At 39.2% G+C, this 19811-nt stretch overlaps 1 protein-coding gene and 1 long non-coding RNA gene across 2 annotated transcripts in view; one reads left to right on the forward strand and one right to left on the reverse strand.

The window, feature by feature from the left end:
* Positions 1-2639: 2639 nt before the first annotated feature.
* The window catches only part of LOC139084157 (uncharacterized), a 69906-nt gene continuing 52734 nt past the window's right edge, over positions 2640-19811 (reverse strand). Inside the window, exons 3-5 of the long non-coding RNA XR_011541508.1 lie at positions 7977-8021; positions 7639-7709; positions 2640-6545 (exon numbers count right to left, since the gene is read on the reverse strand). This is a non-coding gene — a long non-coding RNA (uncharacterized lncRNA). The remainder of the gene's footprint in view (positions 6546-7638; positions 7710-7976; positions 8022-19811) is intronic.
* Positions 8830-9774, forward strand: LOC103561859 (olfactory receptor 7E178-like). Its single transcript, XM_008536689.1, has one exon. The coding sequence runs from the start codon at positions 8845-8847 to the stop codon at positions 9772-9774; it is 930 nt and encodes a 309-aa protein (XP_008534911.1). The 5' UTR covers positions 8830-8844.

Genomic DNA, 19811 nt, shown 5'->3' on the forward strand with positions numbered 1-19811 from the left:
ATTCCTCTATGATGTCCACTCGAGCATTCAGGGAATCCATATTTTGTTTTATCTCTTCCATTGTGTCTTTCATCTCTAATATTTCTGATTGATTCTTCTTTATAGTTTCAATCTCTTTTGGGAAGTAGCTCCTGAACTCATTATATTGTTTCTCTACATTCTCTTTTGCCTCACTGAGTTTTTTGATGATAGCTATTTTGAATTCGTCATTTAGCTTACATATTTCTGTGTCCTCAGGACTGAGTTCTGGGTGCTTTTCTCTCTGGTCTGGAGATTTGATGTAGTGTCTGATGTTGGAAGGTCGAGTCTTTCTCATTTTGATTTTATTCAGTTGCAGATACAGCCTATCACCACTGGTTGGGGGTCGAGAGCTGCATATTCTGAGCCCTCCACCTTCAGCTGTGATCCTAGGTCCTGGAGCAGCAGGTAGCAGGGCAGGTGGGGAGAGGGGCACTTTCTCCTGCATGCACTCTGGGATTTCTTGATCAGCTCTCACTGTCTGATCTCCTGGGGTCTTGGCTTGATGAGGTCTCCCCCTACAAAAGCTTTCACCCTGTTAGAGGGCTTCCCTCTAGGCTGCAAGGGCCCTAAAGAGTTCTTGGTGATCCTATGAATAAGCAACCTCTCCCTTGCACCTTCACTCACAGATCCTCCCATGGTTGTGATTGTAGTCTTTAGTTGAGGGAGCGAAGATCTCTCTTACCCCATTCCAGCTCCTCAAAGGGGGCCTTCCGCATATCCACCCTCCATGGTGTGGCTGCATGTCTCTCCCAGGTTTTTGTGTTGTTAGGATGTCTTCTGTTGGAGTATGGATGCCCCTTTTTTGTATGTTGGAGGGGAGAGAGTCCTGGGAAAGTTCACTCTGCTATGATGCTGACATCACCCTAAATTCACTCCTCTTTACTTTAATTCATGATGCTTGAGTAGTGGTGGGATCTTTAAATTACTGCTCTTACTTTCAATCTGGCTTTTTGCGTTTCTTTTTAGGTTCCTGCTATAGTGGTCAGTAAATATCACCATGTCCTCATGAATCAAACCATTTCCCTATACCCAGTAGTCTATGACATGGTCAGTTCCCGAAGTTATTACTTTGTTACAACATTTTTATTTTATCCCTTTTGTCTTTCAAAAATTATTTAATCAATTACTTTTATTAAATTATTAAATAACTAGTGTGATTTCTATTTTGTTGATTGAACCTTGACTGAAAAGTCATAGATGGGGGAAAAGGTATGTTGTGAGATTCTACATTTGGAAGATTGTAGAGTGAGCTCAGGAAAAAAAAAAGTCATTGTAATGATATGTCCTTGGTCAAGGGTATATACTTGAGGTTTAAAGTAGTGGTATGATATTTCCAGTTCCTCTGTGGTACTCATTGTGCCTGTAGATCATTAAGCCATCCAAGTCATTTAACTCTTTCTAATTTTCATTACCCAAGGGTAGAAAAGGACCATGTCCTCAACTAAAGGGATAACTTTCCATTAATTGGTAATAGCTTCTTTAAGATTCCACCCTGCAACCATGCTTCCTTGTCTTCTGTCATGATCAATCTGTCTTTGGGCTTTTCTGTCTTCCACACATACCCAGATAGCCATGTAGATATCAATCTATATATCAATCTTTCCTTTAGAGATGCTACACAAAGTTTCTGAGGTAGCACTCTGGGGTCTCTGAAAAGCTGTCCAATAACTAGTTTAATTCACTCTGTCTTTTACCACTAAGCTAAATCGCCTACCAACTTCACTGACAATGAACTTTGAAACTCAAAGGGTGCTTTAACCTGGAAGGGAGAGGAAAGGCCTTATTATTTTTGTGAATGAGACTAAGAACAATCTAAGGGCTGAAACTTGATATCCTATATCTTTATAATTCAAATCTAGCACTGTGAGGTCAGAGACTAGGCACATCTTTACCGTGTATAATGTTGAATAAATTATTCCCCATTTTGCTAGAAAAGGTAAAAATATTTTGTAACCCATATATTCGACATTTCTCTTCTTCCTTGAACCACTGGACCTTATGTAGAGTGTTCTATATACTTCTGAAAAAATAAATGTATCCTTGGTTTACTTATATTAGTGTGAATATTCAGTGGGATCTATTGTTGCTCATCTAATAGTATGCGCAAGATTAAAAGTCACAAAATAAAGGGTGGGTTTCTAAGTTCTATAGTAAATGGATAAAAAATGAGAATAGAAATTTCTCAATTGGACATCTAAAAAGAAAATACAAGAAGGTGCTGCTCTTTCAATATTCCTTCAAGAATATTCATCATAGCAGGTAGGGGGTATTTGGAAAAAGAGACAAACAACCCACAAACATATCTTTGGTTTTCATATCATGTCTTCTAAACTCAGTGTGGCAGTGATCACAATATCTAAAATGTCTCACCACTCACGTCTTCTCTAATCCTTCTCTACACTCCTGCCATTTGGTCATTTTGTCTCCCCCCAATTTTCCTCTGCCATTGAGGCACACACACATAATTAGTGTCTTTTATTTTATGCCTAACTTAATCGGGTATATATTCTAGTTTTCTACATATCAGTTAATGTGAAATCAATCTGAGTTCCTCATAGAAAGAACTCTGAGCCAGTAGGACTGCAAAGATAAGATGTAAAAGGCTGCAACAGACCATCTCCCATACATCACACTTTATAAGCTAAAAGCACATGACATTAAAGACTTCAACACAAATATTCCAAAGAAAATATATTCAGAGAGAGAGGAACCCTCTCTAGTTGAGCAGAAATCAGATGTTTGTTCAAATTGGGCACTGAATAGCTATTACTTGCTCTAACACAGATGGACACCAATGACATCGATGGAAGAACTCTACTGGTTTAGGAAAAACTAGAGGGATTTCTGTCTGTATGTCCAGGAACAGCATGGTGGGATCTGCAGACGTACCCAAAGCAGAGCAAATTCTTCCATGTGCCAGGTCTTCTTCAGGGAATTTTTCCTGAAAAGGTGATGGTGTCACGGGTTGGAGATGATGCTGGAAACCACAGGAACATCTCCATCATATTATTCTTCTTAGAGCCAAGTTCACAATAGAGCATGAGGTCTGTGTGGTGGGTAGCTTCAAAGATGATCCAAATTCCCCCTCCATCTGTATTCATGCCCTTGTATATACACATCTCCTTGAGTGTGATGGATGGATGTAATGATTTGTTTCCAATGAACATAATTTGGAAACATATGGGTTGTCCCTTCCAATATTAATGTGTAGAAAGACTCAGCTTTCATCTCGCCTGCTCTCTTACCAGCTGACTCTGATGGAAGCCAGCTGCCATGTTGTCAACTGCCTGATGGAGAGGCCAATCTGGCAAGAAACTAAGTGAATCTTCTGGCCCTCAAAGAATTGAATCCTGTCAACAGCCATGTAAATGAGCTTGGAATCAGGTACTCTTCTAATCAAGCCTTGAGATGACTATAGCCCTGGGCTATATTTCAAACATAGACATCTCTGAGACCACATGAAGTATTTAAGCAAACTATCAATTTACCAGATAAACATGTCAAAATAAACCGTTGTTGTGTCCATCCTGGTAGCATAGTGGTTAAGTTCACACACTCCACTTCATGGCCCTGGGTTCTCAGGTTCGGATCCCAGGCACAGACCTACACACTGTTCATCAAACTATGCCATGGCAGGGTCCCACATACAGAATGGAGGAAGACTGGCACAGTGTTAGCTCAAGGGCAGTCTTCCTCACCAATAATACATAAATACATAAATAAAATAAACAGTTTTTAATGTAACAACCTACACCTACTGGACATAAAAATTAGAACCAGGATGTCATTCAAAATAGCAAAAAACATAAATCTCCAACACCTAAAACCAAAACCCCCCAACCAGCACTATAGAAATAAAAATAAGAGATTCTCCTTATAGATACAAATCTTAGTTGAGAACACAGGCATATCATCAGATTCTTGGTATGCAAGACCTACTTCTCTCTAAACCACCTGACTAATTCAATGGGTTTGCAGATATAAAAGTCACATGCTGCTTTCTCTAATTGAAAAAAGTGTGTTTGAGTTTTAAGCAACTTGGAATTCAGAAGTAAGGAGTAGAGGTCACCTTCCTGCTGAGAATAGGAAAAGCTGAGATTTTTCCTAGTACATCCACTTTTCTCCTTTTCCTCTTTCACTAAATAAGCAAGTCCTCAGAGACTGAGACAACAGGAACCAATTTAGCTAATTATATGCTGTGTGCATTGAGCTCTCAAGGCTATGCTGCTGTAAATAATTAGGCTGTGATTTCCAGCCCATCAGTTAGCCAGTTCCAGTCCAGTGGGCTCTATATGTGTGTCTCCCCTCATCAAGGTTGTTGTCTGTACCAAGAGGCCCACACCTGAGTCTATCTTCCTGCCAGTCCTGAGGACAGAGCCTTAGCCCTCAACAAACACCAGGTAGGGGACGGCAGCCAGTAGGGTAGTTGGGACAGTCAGAGGAGAGGACATCCAAATGCAAACGCTCAGCTCAGAGCCCTATCAAGTTTATATTGTTGGTTCTGATGGGGATCCTAGAACTCTGATTTAGATTTCTATTTTCCTCCCACCCTGGTTCTATCTCCCATAGACATCTTCCCCACAAGAGCAGGAAATAGTTCCCTCTAAACTGTCCCCTAGGCACTCAAAATGATCATGAAGCTGATGATGATGATAATGATGAAAATGATGACAGTAGCCACCACATCACAAATCTTTACCTAGGGAATCCAAACGCCAGGTGTTGAACTTTGTTTTATGTAGCTTGTTATGTCTGATCTGCATTACCACCCCCAAAAGAGAGCAACGTGCATTATCATCACTTTAAAGGTGAGGAGAGGAGCACAACATTTTATACAACTTTTATCAGGCCTTGGGGTAGGAAGGGGGCAAAGTCATGTTTGAATCCAAACAGTGAACTGCATTTGCAGGATACCGAGACAGTATTCTGGCAAACCCAACCTATATATATCTTTCCTGTAACTCCAGGAAGAAACCTCAGCTCACAGTGCTCTTCCCTTTGGAGATTCATGGTAGACCACACCAGAGACCAGAGGGTTGAATCTGCTACATAACTACAGGAAGAACGGCTGAGATCAAGGTTAGGATTACAGAGTCAGCTCCTGATAACTCAGGGCAGATCTCTCTCTAGTTCCTGCTCCTGAATTTTGCTTCACTGTCCACTTCCTCCTCTATTCCTATAATTTAACCTCTCCTGATCTCTAAGGAGACATACAGTCAAGATATTCGGTTCTTTTCTTAGTTAGGAAATAAGAAACAGTTAAAAGATATACATTGAGAAATTTAGAAGAGACCTCTGGACCTCTGCTTAAATTCTCTGAAGTGCGTAGAAACAGATTGACACGTTCTGTGCAAGGGCCTCATCTAATTTTCAGTATATCTGTTCTACTTACTTCCATACAACACTAGGAAGGTTCTTAATAACTCTGAGCATGGACGTTGTCATCTGAATTGATCTCCACTTGATACAAGTATGTTGAGTATGAATTAGACAAACTGAGTACTGAACATGTGACTGAATATGTGATGGATGCTTATAGTAAGGGGAAAGTAAATTTTAGTTACTATTATTATTATCAAGGCATCTTCTATCCAACTAAAATATCTTGTGAGCTGAAGATTTGGTTTTCTCTAGATCCTGAGATAATATTTTATTTTTGTCCTTTTACAGGTAGATTTCGAATGCCTGAAGGGAAACAACTTAGTCTCATTCATTTCTGATTCCTCAGAGTCTATCATTGCTTGGCAAAGAATAGGGTACAAGAACAGCACAATCTCATTTGTATTTTGGGTAAACCCCTTGGATCTCAGGAATAAAGCCCAGGCAATATGGCTTCCACACACTGGGTACTTTCCTGCCTGTGCTTTCATTCCTTCTAGCCAGGTTACGTAGGACTAAACAAAAGATAAAACAGTGCTTGTATCTACATCATGGATTTTCTAAGGGATCCATCATTTTCCATTTAATAGAATCTACAATGTTCAACTATAAGAAAATTGTGGAGATATTCATAAAAATAAAAAAGAGACAGAGAGAGGAAAGTAAACATTACTGTGTGAACTGAGACACGTGTTAGGATTTCCACTCCTTCCATGAATGAATTCCCTAGGAGATGATAGGCTTCTATCTCTCTGCCATATAATAGAATGAAAGGTAATTAAAACTCTCTTGGGATTGTGTTTCATCAATAAACCTACTATTCCAATAATGATTCTAATTCTGGTTTAAAACCATGAGTGAATATTTCTGAAGTCCAAAGCTTTAGGTGCCACACACGTCCTAGAAATGAATATTATGCTTCTCACTTCTAGGTAAGGAACACCACTACAGTGAGCTGGAGAAACTCTACATTTAGTGGGTGAAAGATGTGGGACTCAGACAAAGGTCTCCTGACTGCCATCGCTGGGCTCTCTCCTCTTGAACAGAGTGGAATGATCCTTTTTCTTTTGAAACCTGCTTTAGTCGCAGCTGAGCAAGCAGAAGCAAAACCATAGATTCTTTCTCTTGGGATTTGGTGAGTTCATCTGTAAATTAAGGCAATGGATCAAGTAGTTTACACTTGAGTTCATGAATATTGCAGATCACAGGGTTCTCTATAAATAGTAATGAATTTTGTAGCCCATTTTGGAAATCTGAGATAGGAAAATATTATTTCCTACACAAGATGGGAATGTTCATGTGGACCTATCATGGAAGGGCCCTTGCAAGACAGACTTGAGGGATCTTTCTGATTCAAAACCTTGACAATAAGAATATGTAGTTGAATTTGTCTACATTTTCTATTAGGAAAATAAATATGGATAAGTAAACTTGTGCATGCATTGATTTTTATGACAATTATCTTTTATGCGTATATCTGATGGAAATTCTCACTTGTGTGATATGGAGATGGGCACAAGAATTTTATTAGGAATATTATAAAAAGAAATTAAAAGATAAAGTGAAGTTCATCTCTTGGGCAATACTATGCACATTTAAATTGTTTGAAATAGATGTGTGTACTTCACAGAAACTTAAAACATTGTGGCAAATGAGAATTTCTCAGGAAACAATAGGTATATTATGATAGAATTTAGGTAAGTTTCCAAGAAAAGTGTTTTATGGATATCTATATCAATGCCGATATAATGAAACCTTGAAAAGAAAATATATCCACTAAATTCACAGCGGTGTTTGCATTTGGGCAACTGAAGTTCAAGAAAATGGGATCATGAAAAGGTAGCAAAAAAGCCCTCAGTTTTTGTCAGCAATAAATATGAATTCTGAAGCAAGTATGATTAAATATTTATATATTTCATATGAGTAGTAGGTAATAATCGTAATAATACTACTAGGTAACATTAATGGAGTATTTATTAGACGTCTGGTAATGGTTCTCTACCCTGGCTATGCGTTAGTGTGACCAAAGTATTTACATGTAGAGATTCTGATTTAATTGGTTCTAGGTTGGGACCAGCACATCAGTAAATTTTTAAAGATTAACATGTAATTATAATGATTAAATAGCATTGAGAATGACTGTCTAAGCACATTATCATTATTATTTAATTTGACTTTTATAGCAACCTGATAAAGCATGTTCAATAAATATATACATTTTACAAGTGAGAAAATTACCTTGGTATTTGTAATAGTATTCTCTGCTCTTTTTCCATTTGCATTTTCCCCAAATTAAATCATTTTTTGACCTGCCAGGAGAAAGGAAGACCTTCAGGTTACTCAATTTATGAGAAATGCAATACCTCTTATAAGGAAGGATTGACTTAAAAGTTCTTATGCTGGGATAAGCAGGCCAACTTAAGGTTTCAAACCTGGATTTGGTTCTAAATATTGCAACTGTTCATAAGATGTTAGATCTGAGGAGAAAACAACCCTTTGCAAATGTTTAGGATTAGAAACAAATTTAAGACATTTACCAAACCACTACAAACAAAAACAGCAAAAAGTGGGCTTACCTTCATCTATTTTCCTGAGATTTTGTAGCACTGATAGAAAATAACCTGGCAGAAAATGAAAAATAGAGAGTTTATCAAAATGAAATTATTGTTTAACCACTGGTGCATTTTGAATTGACACCATCTTCGGAATCAGTGATGCTATATGATTTTGTGCCTTTACAAAAAACATATTTATCAAAACTTTGAGTCCATCAAGGCCAAATACATATATATTTCAGTTATATTTGAAAAGACTTTGACCAGACAATGCGCACATATCAGTGAATACTTATATCCATGGAAGCTGAATGTCGCACAATCAAATAAGGACTAAAACCAAGGAAGATAATTGGCATACAAAAACGCTATCTTATTATGAACGTTCTACTTTAATTTAGAATCCAGCTAATGGGGTTTTATCTTTTGAAGGGCTACATTCCAAATCAAGAGCATTTCTTGCACTGTGTTGGACATGATAAATTACATTTGACTGCTGCTTAGTATCCTTTAATTAGAATTTTTTTTCTTAAAGAGAGAAGGATATTTCTTATTCCATATTTATCCTTCAAATGTATGGGGCAGATACTTTACTGTGTTCATGGATTTGTTGACTCAAAATGTCCTTGATTTATAATATTCTTTGGCCCAGTGCTCTGAAGTGGTTCTATATAGAAACAGGTGAATAGCCCAGATATGAATAAGGAATGAGTTCTAAAGAGAATTCGCAACTGATAAATGTTGCTGAAGGTAATGGTGCGTAAAGTCCTCAATTGTAAATACTTTAGTTGTGAATTGCTTGAATCCAAAATATGAACATTTAGCTGGGTGCCTGTATTCTTGTTTTTGTTTATTCAACACTCTTCCTTTTCAAAAGTGTCCCATCTACATGGAACCACAGAATCTAACACGTGTCTCAGAATTCCTCCTCCTGGGCCTGTCAGATCATCCAAAAATGCAGACCCTCCTCTTTTGGCTGTTCCTGTCCATGTACCTGGCCACTGTGCTCGGCAACTTACTCATCATCCTGACTGTCAGCTCTGACTCCCACCTTCACACCCCCATGTACTTCTTCCTGTCCAATCTGTCATTGGCTGACATCAGTTTCAGCACCACTACAGTCCCCAAGATGCTGGCAAACCTCCAGACACACAGCAAATCCATCAGCTATGTAGGCTGCCTAACTCAGGTATCCCTTTTTTTCCTTTTTGGATGTTTGGATGATTTACTCCTGGCTGTGATGGCTTATGACCGGTTGGTGGCCATTTGTCACCCCCTTCACTACCCAGTCATTATGAACCTTCACCTCTGTGGTTTGTTGGTCCTGGTGTCATTTTTAATCAGCCTTTTGGACTCCCAGCTGCACTACTTGATGATGTCACAGCTTACCTTCTGCACAAATGTGGAAATTCCTCATTTCTTTTGCAATGTCCCTCAACTCCTCAAACTTGCCTGTTCTGATACCTCCTCCAATAACACATTAATCTATTTTATTGATGACATCTTTGGTGGTGTTCCACTCACAGGGATCCTTTACTCTTATATTCGAATTATTTCCTCCATACTGAGCATCTCATCATCAGGTGGGAAGTACAAAGCCTTCTCCACCTGTGGCTCTCACCTGTCAGTTGTTTGCTTATTTTATGGAACAGGCCTTGGAGTGCACCTCAGTTCCACTGTCTCATCTTCTCTGAGGAAGGAAGCAATGGCCTCGGTGATGTATACTGTGGTCACTCCCATGCTGAACCCCTTCATCTACAGCCTGAGGAATACAGACATCAAGAATTCCTTGTGGAGGATTGTCAGCAGAATAGCCTAAGCTCAATATCTGTGCTAACTTTTTTTGTTCATAGGACTGGAAAAGGCAGCAAAACCAAACACGCACAATGAGGAATGCTGAATCTTCAGTCACATAATATGTATATATACCCACTCATCTATCTGCTTTCTTTTTTACACAATTTTCCCTCTTAGTATCTCTCTCATGGATTTAGGAGATTATTTTGGACTCCCTCCTTAAGTCATAGCCCATGCAGGATTATGCATCAGACATCACTATACCCTTCTCACTTTCCTTTAGCATTTTCCAGGACACTTGGCCATGAGGAATCTTGTTTCTATCGTTACAAAATAATCATAGCTCTCTCCTTCTTGTTATTTATTGTTTCTATATTTGTCCCATGATTTTTTTCTATATTTTAGGAGGATCTAAAACCTACCTTAAGGACCAAGACATCTACAATATTTTTGCTCCTTAATGATCTCAGTTAGATTCTTGAACAAGTAGGGTGAGTATTTAATTTCCTTTGCAAACCAGGGTAGTATTTTGAAATTGAAATGGGACACTATTAATACTAATTTTGAATAAATAGTTATCAACTGGGACTTTCCTAGGCTAACTGGGATGTGTGATTCCCAAGGAGAAGATGTGAGAGGACCTACCAGAGCAAAGGCAATTGCCAATTTTCCTGATAAGCCTCCTTCCCATTCCATCTAAAGTCTCCTCAGTCATATTACATAGTCAGAAACAAACACTTTCTGATTCTAGTCCTAGGAGTTCCCTAGAGGAGTCACATTCATAGAGACAGAAAGTAGAATGATGGGTGCCAGAGGTTAGAGGAGGAGGATGAGGAGTCAGTGTTTCTGGGGTCAGAGTTTCAATTTTATGAGATGAAAAGAGTTCTGGAGATGGATGGTGGTGATGTTTGCACAACAATGTGAATGTACTTAATGCCACAGAACTGTATACTTAAAAATGGTTATGATGGTAAATGTTATGTTATTTTCGCACAATATAAAAAAAATGTCTTGTCAGGAATGAGGGACATGTTGCTCCAAATGTTTGGTGTGTTACTCAGTCCTCAGCAGTTAAGTCCTACAGGGATCTGCCTCAGCTGAAGAGAACCACCTTAACCAAGGTCATGCCATCTTCCTGGGGCAGCCCATATCCAATGACTGATGCAGGGGTGTAAACATTTTGCCCCTTTGTCACAATTCCAGACAACTCCAAAGGATGATCCTAGCTCCAGAGCTCCCTTGCGGTTTTAGGGGGCCTTTGATCGATTTCAACTTGGCTTGACTTTTTCCACTGCCGTTCCTTCCTACAGAGTTTTCCAAAGTACAAAGTCTGAAGGAACAGTCCCCACAAGACTCTCTTCATTTCAGAAACTAGCCACAAGTTCAGGGTTTCCCATGGATACCCCTACTTCATACCAGTTGGCTACAAATTCAGAGACTCCCTCACATTCAATAATTTGCTGGAATGATTCAAACTAAGAGGACTCCCTCAGGTTTTATAATGCATAAGAATGACTCACAGAACTCAGGAAAGTGTTGTGCTTATGATGACAGTTTTGTTATAGCAAAAGGATACAAATTAGAATCAGCCAAAGGAAGAGACACACAGGGCAGAATCTGGAGGGTCCTATATGTAAAGGTTCTTGTCTGTCCCTGTGGAATCTAGACCCCAGACCCATTACCTCCTCCTGGCTATGATGTGTGACAATACTCAGAGAGTATTGAAACCAGATAGCTCACCTGAGTTTCAAAGTCCAGAATTTTTATGGAGCCTTCATTACATAGACACAATTAGTTGAATTATTGCCCATATGGTTGAACTCAATTTCCAGCCTCCCTCCCAGGACATTGGGCTGATATCACTTGGTGCAAAGCTCCAACCCTTTAATCATGTGAGTGATCTTTTTGGCTTGGCCAACACCCATTCTGAGTATTCTTATTAGCATAAACTATCAGGTATGTTTCACCAGGGGCCACCATGAATACAAAATCACTCCTATCACTAGGGAAATTTCAAGAATTCAACTACACGTATACCTTTCCACATGTGTTGATTTCAGGAGCACTGCCTGATAAATATCCTACATACAAATCACATCTCAGAGTCTGCTTCACCAGGAACTGAACCTGTGACACCTTGTTACTAATAAAATTAATTTGAGAATATTTTTAAAGAAGGGGTGCACCTACAACACCACTGACAAACAATAATGTACAACTGAAATGTCACAAGATTGTAAACTATGATAAACTCAATAAAAATTAACTTAAAAAAAAAGACAGTTCCAAGATAGTTCTTTGAATAGTCAGCAATGTTCTTTGAATTACAAACCCAATGCTGAGCTTCATGATGGGAAAATTTAAGGGTGATAAACTAAAGGATAGAAATTTGGGGGCAACAGGCAGGTCCCCATAAAAAATATTAGTTAATCTGGAAATTCAGTTTCAGAAGTTTTTTATGGGAAGGGAGTACATAGTTTGAAATAATAAGGTAACTTACTTTTTTTATGTGTATTATACTTCAAAATAGTTTATTTAAAAATATTAAACCCTAGGGTGTAAATAACATATGATTAAAGAATAATAATTTATTTGGCCTTTGCCGTCCTCCTGAAATATCTCCTCTTCAAATTTCTATGTGAGACCCAAAACCATAAAAATCATAGAAGAAAATATAGGCAGTACACTCTTTGACATCAGTCTTAGCAATGTCTTTTCAAATGCCACATCTACTCAGGCAAGGGAAACAAATGAAAAAATAAACAAATGGGACTACATCAGACTAAAAAAGCTTCTGCATGGCCAAGTAAACCATGAACAAAACAAAAAAAAACAACCCACCAACTGGGAGAAAATATTTGCAAAACATATATTCAACAAGGAGTTAATTTCAAAAATATATAAAGACCTCATACAACTCAACAACAAAAAACCAAAAAACCAGATCAAAAAATGCACAAAAGATGTAAACAGACATTTTTACAAATAAGATATACAGATGGCTGACAGGCACATGAAAAGATGTTCAATATCACTAGTTGTTAGGGAAATGCAAATCAAAACTTCAATGAGATATCACCTTACACCTGTTAGAATGGCTAAAATTAACAAGAAAAAAAAATAGCAAATGTTGAGGAGATTGTAGAGAAAAAGGAACCCTCATACACTGCTGGTGGGAACGCAAACTTGTGCAGCCACTATGGAAAACAGTATGGAGATTTCTCAAAAACTTAAAAATAGAATCACCATATGATCCAGGTATTCCACTACTGGATATTTATCCAAAGAGCATGAAATCAACAATTCAAAGAGATTTAAGCATCCCTATGTTCATCACAGCCTTATTCACAACAGCCAAGATGTGGCAGTAACCCAAGTTGTCCATCAATAGATAAATGAATAAAGAAGATGTGGTGTATATATATACAATGGAATGCTATTCAGCCATAAAAATGACAAAATTGTGCCATTTGTGACAACATTGATGGACCTTGAGGGTGTAATGCTAAGCAAAGTAAGCCAGACAAAGACAAACACGGTATGATTTCACTCATATGTAGAAGATAAGCAAACAATGGATAAGGAGAATAGATTAGTGATTACCAGAGAGGAAGGAGGTTGGGAGAGGGAAGAAAGGATAAAGGGTCACACATATATGGTGACAGATAAAAACTAGACTATTGGTGGTGAATACGGCAGACTGTACAGAAAGTAATATATAATAGTGTACACCTGAAATTTACACAATGTTATAAGCCAATATGACCTCAATAAAATAATTTTTAAAAACTTCTAGAGCCAATGGTGCAACCATAAACACCCCCCCCCAAACCCCAATTTTGTTACAAGTTTGACCAGGTCCCCTAGATTCTTTTGTTCACTAGATTTTGAAGGCATTGAGCATGGGGATGACCTAAGTGTTTAACACTGAGGATATTCCTGCCCTTCTGGGAAGAGGAGGTTTCTGAAGAACTGAGGAACAGTCCAAGGCTTGTCCATTAGAATAAAGAGATAGGTGACACCAACTAGTGGAAGGTGCTTTAACTTCATGCTAGCAGACATACTGCATAACTCTTTTCTTGTTTCCACTGTCAAAATTCACTAGCATATAGCTGTTCACATTTTCAGATGAGAGACCAATTCCATTCCAAGTCAGGTCTCTGCAAATTCTGTCATTTTAGATCCTCGTTTCTTTTTTCCAAAACAATTAAATGATCTGAACAGCACTGCCTCAGCTTCAATACTTGCTTTTCCCATTCTCCAGAAACAGTCTATATAAAAATTTTGCTCTTGCAAGAGTGTCCTAAAAGGCTTCTCAATATTCAGTTTCCCTCCCTTTATGTGGCAGCCACATTGATTTTTTTAGGTGTAATGAAAATTTGTGATTTCTATGAGTAAAACCTTCCAATCATTATCTGTTACTCCTAGAATAAAATTTGAACTCCCTGCTAGGGTTTATAATCCTTCATTATTTAGTCTCTACTGTCCCTTTTCAGCTCCCTCCTTAGTCCCTGGACCAGCACCATCAACAACACCTGGGAACATATAAATGCAAATTTTCAATCCTCACCCAAGACTTTCTGAATCAAAACATCTGTGGCTGGAACCCAGCTGTCTGTAGTTTAATAAGCCAATCAGGTGATTCCATTGCATACTAAGTTTGAGAACCATTTGTCTAGATATACTGGCTTGTTTGTGTTTCTTCAAACAGACCATGTTCTTTTCAGCCTCTATACCATTGCAATCATTCTTCTCTCTGCCTAGAATTTTCTTCCCCATTCCTTCTCAACATTTCACCTAAATATCAGCACTTAATGACCCCTTTCCTGGGGCCAGCCCAGTGGCATAGTGATTAAGTTCACACACTCTGCTTTGGCAGCCCTGGGTTCACCAGTTCAGATCCTGGGTGTGGACCCATGCACCATTTATCAAGCCATGCTGTGGCAGGCATACCACGTATAAAGTAGAGGACAATGGTGAAAGATGTTAGCTCAGGGCCAATCTTCCTCAGCAAAAAGAGGAGAATTGGCAGTGGATGTTAGCTCAGGGATAATCTTACTAAAATAGATTAATTAATTAATTAATTAATGCCTTCCCTGACCACCCATTTAAATTCTCCTAATGTGCTCTCCATCAAGCTAGTCTCTGATCCTTTTTCACTATTACTACACTTGAGTGAATTCACACATTTTGAGTATTTTGAGGGAAAATCTTTGCACCAGGCTGCCTTGGAAATTCTGTTCCAAATTAAACTGCTTCATCAAGAAAGTGAGTTTTGCTCCTTTTCTGCTCCAGTCTGAAGTCTGAGTAAAATCTATTATGGTGCTCATTAAATATTGGAGGCAGAGATAAATTACAGCAGGATGTTTACATATAAGCCTGAAAGAATTAGGGTCAGAACTGGCACTCACACTAAGGTGATGCTTAGCAAGGGACTGAGAAGATGGGGGCAGTCACATTGAGCCCACCTACTCTCTGACTCTCTCCACTCCGTGTCCTGAAGCTCCTGTACCCAGAAAAAGAGGAATGAGTCATGTAACCAGTGACAAGGAACAGCATAAGATCATAAAATGACCTTCAGTGTTCTGTTTTGCCTTGTTAGAAGTATTTTTTTGTGTAGTATTTTGTAAAGCCCCTAACTAGAGAGGAAAAAGGCCACCATTGGCTGTCATCACTGTCCATTTCCTTAGATATAAAAACCAAACCAGATAGCATCTCTGGAATGATAAAAATGACCATATAATGTGCAAATTGTCTAACTATGGATGAGCATCTTTGTCCTTACCCTTTGGGGGATGAGCAGTTTGCATCACCTCTAGTGGTTTCTGATCAGTTGAGAGGTATTCTAAACAAATTGTCATGACACATCTTTAAAGTATGATAGTTTGTAAAAGATTCTCTTGACTCTTAAAGAGAGTGGCTTGCCTTCTTGTGTTCCAATTTGTTATATTGAGCAAAACAGAAGAAAGTGCATGGGAAATACCCATGACTCTGGGTCTTCCCTGCAGTATGCTGTGCATGTTCATGGCATCGATTGCATTGGAAAAAAAGAAAATAATTTTATTTCTTACTAGATCTATGGCAGGGCTTCCTTCTTGGTCTCCAGCCTCATCTTCAATTCCCATACACAGCCACCTGACTGATATTTCCAAGAGGAAAATCTGATTTTATCACTTCCCTACTTAAAACCCTTAGAACACCTTCCTGCTACCACCTGAAAGCATTCAAACTCCTTGGTGTATCATGGCTCCACTATGACCCTCTGACCTTATTTCTCTGCAATTCTTACCTTTTACCCTAAATTCTTATCACTCTGAAAAGCTTCCCTTTGCCCAAATGGGTCATACACTCATGTCTGCAATTTTTCAAGACATACTCCCTCTGCCTAAACCTTTCTCTATTTTCTTCTCTTGATGCCTACCTGTAATTTTACACTTGGAACAGTTCTCACCTATTAGGTGATTCCTGACCTCCTCGGGTCTCAATACTAGCTAAGTTCTTAGCACACAAGAGACTCTCCATATTGGTTTGGTGGCAGAATTAATAAATGGATGAGCACACAAACCAATATTTTTCCATTGTTGCAGCTCATCAAATAGTTCCTTTGTGGCTATCACTCCAAAACTTTCAGCAACCCTTACCCTCAAGGAGGTAATACATGGAGAGGATAAAAGAAATAAGATGTTGACGGAAGAAAATTAGAAGAGCAGGCAAAAAGGCAGCATAAACTTTCTGCTCTTTAAATGCCGAGGATCTCCTCTCAACCCTCATTTTTAATGTTGGCCTCTCCCCGGTGCCAAAAATTTACCCTATTTTCTCCTGCTCTTGTATCTACCCACTCTCTCACCTGGGATCTTTACCTATAGAAGCATCTGCAACTGCTTTTCTGCAGCCTTTGCCTGAAATACCTACATGTATGTCCTTGACTTTCTGTCTCAATTATCTAAAGGCACAAACAGGAGGTAGCTGAGAGACTAAATGGGGAAATAACACACTTACAAGAAATTTCATAAAGGATTAATTGTCAAACAGTTACTTTTCTGGGATTATAAATGAGAACACTCATCATCTTCCGTGTACCCTACTGGAAGTCCCTCAACATTCATATTCTCAGTCATTTAACTTGCATGTGAAACTGATTACTACTTTCCATCCATGAATGAGGAGACTGACTCTTTTGTGCTCTCTCCTCAAACACTTGAAGATCCACTTTCCAGGAGAGAGAATTAGCATGAAAGTGGATAAAGATGCTCATTCCTTTACTTCTGCTTACAGGATCCTCAGGCCCTGGAAAGGAGAGAGCCAAAGGATGGGCAGACACTGAACAGATGCCCCCTCTCTTCCTCCCCAGTGTGATTCTGAGAATTACCTGGTGTCTGACTCTTATCCTTTTGGGATCATATGTAAACATCCTGGTGGAATGTCTTTCTTCTTACAATTATTTAATGTACACCATAGAAAATAGTACTCAAAATTCTTTTCATGGATTGCTGATTGGAGGGATGGTTAAAAGAGAGTCAGCCTGTGAAGTGGAATGTGTTGTCAGCTTCAAATTTCTTCTCTCAAGAAAGAGATGTACAGTCCATGCAAACTTTCAAGGTTTAGAAAGTGATTGTGTTTGGTGAAAGTAAGCAAGTAATTATTTGGCCTGAGAAATTGTTTTATTCATAGAATGGTCAAATATTGCCCCCTCAAGCCAATAAAAATATTGACAGAATGAAAAATAGTGAGAAAGTGGACTTGAAGGAGAGGAAACAGTGAGAATCAATCTTGTTCTGAAGGGCAAGGCTGGGAGTCTGGCTGCTGCAGGGTTTGTGCTTAGGTTTTGAGAATTCAAATCTACTGCAGTAATTACTTCTTTCATAAAGTCCCACCTGGATTTTCAGCAGTGGCTGAATTGTGATTCAAATGGGTCATGAAATTATGAATAATAACATTCACTTAGGAGGAAGTCTCCTACACATTAGAAACCTTTTACCTTAGGACCAGACGTTAGAAATTAGAAGTGGAGGATACAGCCATTTGTCACTGACACTTCCCCTCTTATCCATGCACAAAATAAATATGTCCTATTCTGTTTCTAGTGTATAGTGTCAATTTTGTTGAGCCATGCCAGGAAGTAGAGAAGAATTGAAATAGACTTGTAGTCACTGAAAAAGCCCTGGAAGCCATTCTGCAAGAAGGGTTTCTTTGGGACAGTCTAAGTGCTAGCTGTTGGGGATACAAATAACAATGGTATCATCTTTGTCCTCAAGGAGGCCACCTTCCAGAGGTAGAGATTGATGCAAAAACTAGTCATTGTAATACAGTGAATTAAATGCTAAGATAAAAGCAGTCACAATCAGAAGAGAAGAGTACAGAGAGGAGTCCCACATCTAGCATGGAGTGGAGTCAGTGAGGGATTCTTGGAGCTGGATAAGGAGGTATTTAGGTGGATGATTGAGTAGAGGTTTTCCTGGCAGAGAAGAGAGGAAGGGAAAAAGGCTCATAAGCAAGAAGTATCATAGGAAAGAATGCTCTTAGCAATATGCTGAATCACAAAGTGAGAGATGGGAATGATTAAGAATGAGGTTGGAGAGCTGGGCAGGGACCACATCTTGGGAACCTTAAAATGGATAATGGATAAAGGATGGGGGCTATGATCAAATCACCATACCACAATTTTCCCTGGTGCATGGAGTGAAAGATGGATTTAAGGCAGACAAAACTAAGGGAAAATAGGATTTGTTGGGAATCCTCACATCATTAGAGTTGAAGGAACAAATCCACTTGTTTTAAGGAAGAGTAACAAAGGCCAGAAAAGTGAAGAAATGATTCCTATATCTTGCTAATGATTCCATATCCCGGCTTACCTGACACCCAGGAAGAATTAAGATCAACTATGGGGAAGGGACATGTGAGTTTCAACGTTCCACAGAATGTTCACAGATTGAGTGGGATATCAAAATGGGACTGGATGTTGGACTCTCCTGTGTCCTTCACTTTCCCTCTCTCACCCACCCTACCCCAGTCTTTATACACTACAGCCCTAGACACCAAGGGACACAGATCCTTCTCTCTTGAAGTTTTTTAAGAAGAACCATGGGTAAGGGTGCAGAAGGAGGGGGAAGAAAAGATCCTTTAGGAGAAACAGAGATGTTTCCAAGTAAATGACAGTGACAGAGAAGAATTCAGAAAGATTTCTCTAGGCTGAGTGAAGATGGAAGCTCTGGAGCTCTGGGGCCAGGTAACAGGAGAAAAGAACAAGAAAAGATAAAGGCTTCACTATGAAGAACATAAAGCTCTATCAGTATCTGGTAGCATCCATTTGTATGACTCAGACTGGTAAGTGTATCACTAGACTGTGTGATCCTGGGAGTGCTATGGTGTCAAAGAGTGGGCTGGGTTTAGCCTCTTATTCCCCTTCCCTATAATCTCCACCAACCGTCCACTACAAATATACAAGTGAAGTAAAATCTCATATGTAATGGCAACTTCAAACGGAGTCTAGCCATTCACCCTTGCAAGTAATTAGCCAGGAGAGCTCATCCTCCACAGACATAATTGGGTTTCCCATGCTCTGTGCTTAACAATAGTCAATGCCCTTTCCACTCAGCTGCCTCTTTTCCTATTTCCAACAACACTTACTGGACTATGCAGATTTGGCAATGTGGACCCACCAAAGGAACAAGGTCCTCTGAATCTTCCTCTTTCATGGAGTATGGGTGATTCAGAAAGAAGGTCTGTCTCCCAAAAGAGCAGAGATACAGAGCCAGACACGAGGCACAGGGTCTAGCTGATTTCTCGTGGCAGGAAGGCATGAGTGTCTTGAACCTGCCACAAGGGACCTGTGGTGACTATAAGTTGATGTGTTAAAAGTGTTGTGGCCCTAGGGTCTGAATTCCCTGTGAAACTTGTTAGATAAGTTAATCAATGAATGTTTTATTCTCTGATCAGTTTGACTCCTCAAGGGCAGGGACCACACAGGAAGGGGTCTCTGACCTGCCAATAACATATCACTGGGAGACTAATGGTAGGGCCAGCTGTGATTCCTGTCTCCTGGGTCTTTTTCCTCTGGGA

Source organism: Equus przewalskii, chromosome 6, assembly GCF_037783145.1.
Source record: "Equus przewalskii isolate Varuska chromosome 6, EquPr2, whole genome shotgun sequence".
In the NCBI taxonomy this organism is placed as follows: domain Eukaryota; kingdom Metazoa; phylum Chordata; class Mammalia; order Perissodactyla; family Equidae; genus Equus; species Equus przewalskii.

Coding starts and splice junctions, on each gene's coding strand:
- LOC103561859 (XM_008536689.1), top strand. CDS start 8,845: ATGGAACCACAGAATCTAACACGTGTCTCAGAATTCCTCCTCCTGGGC.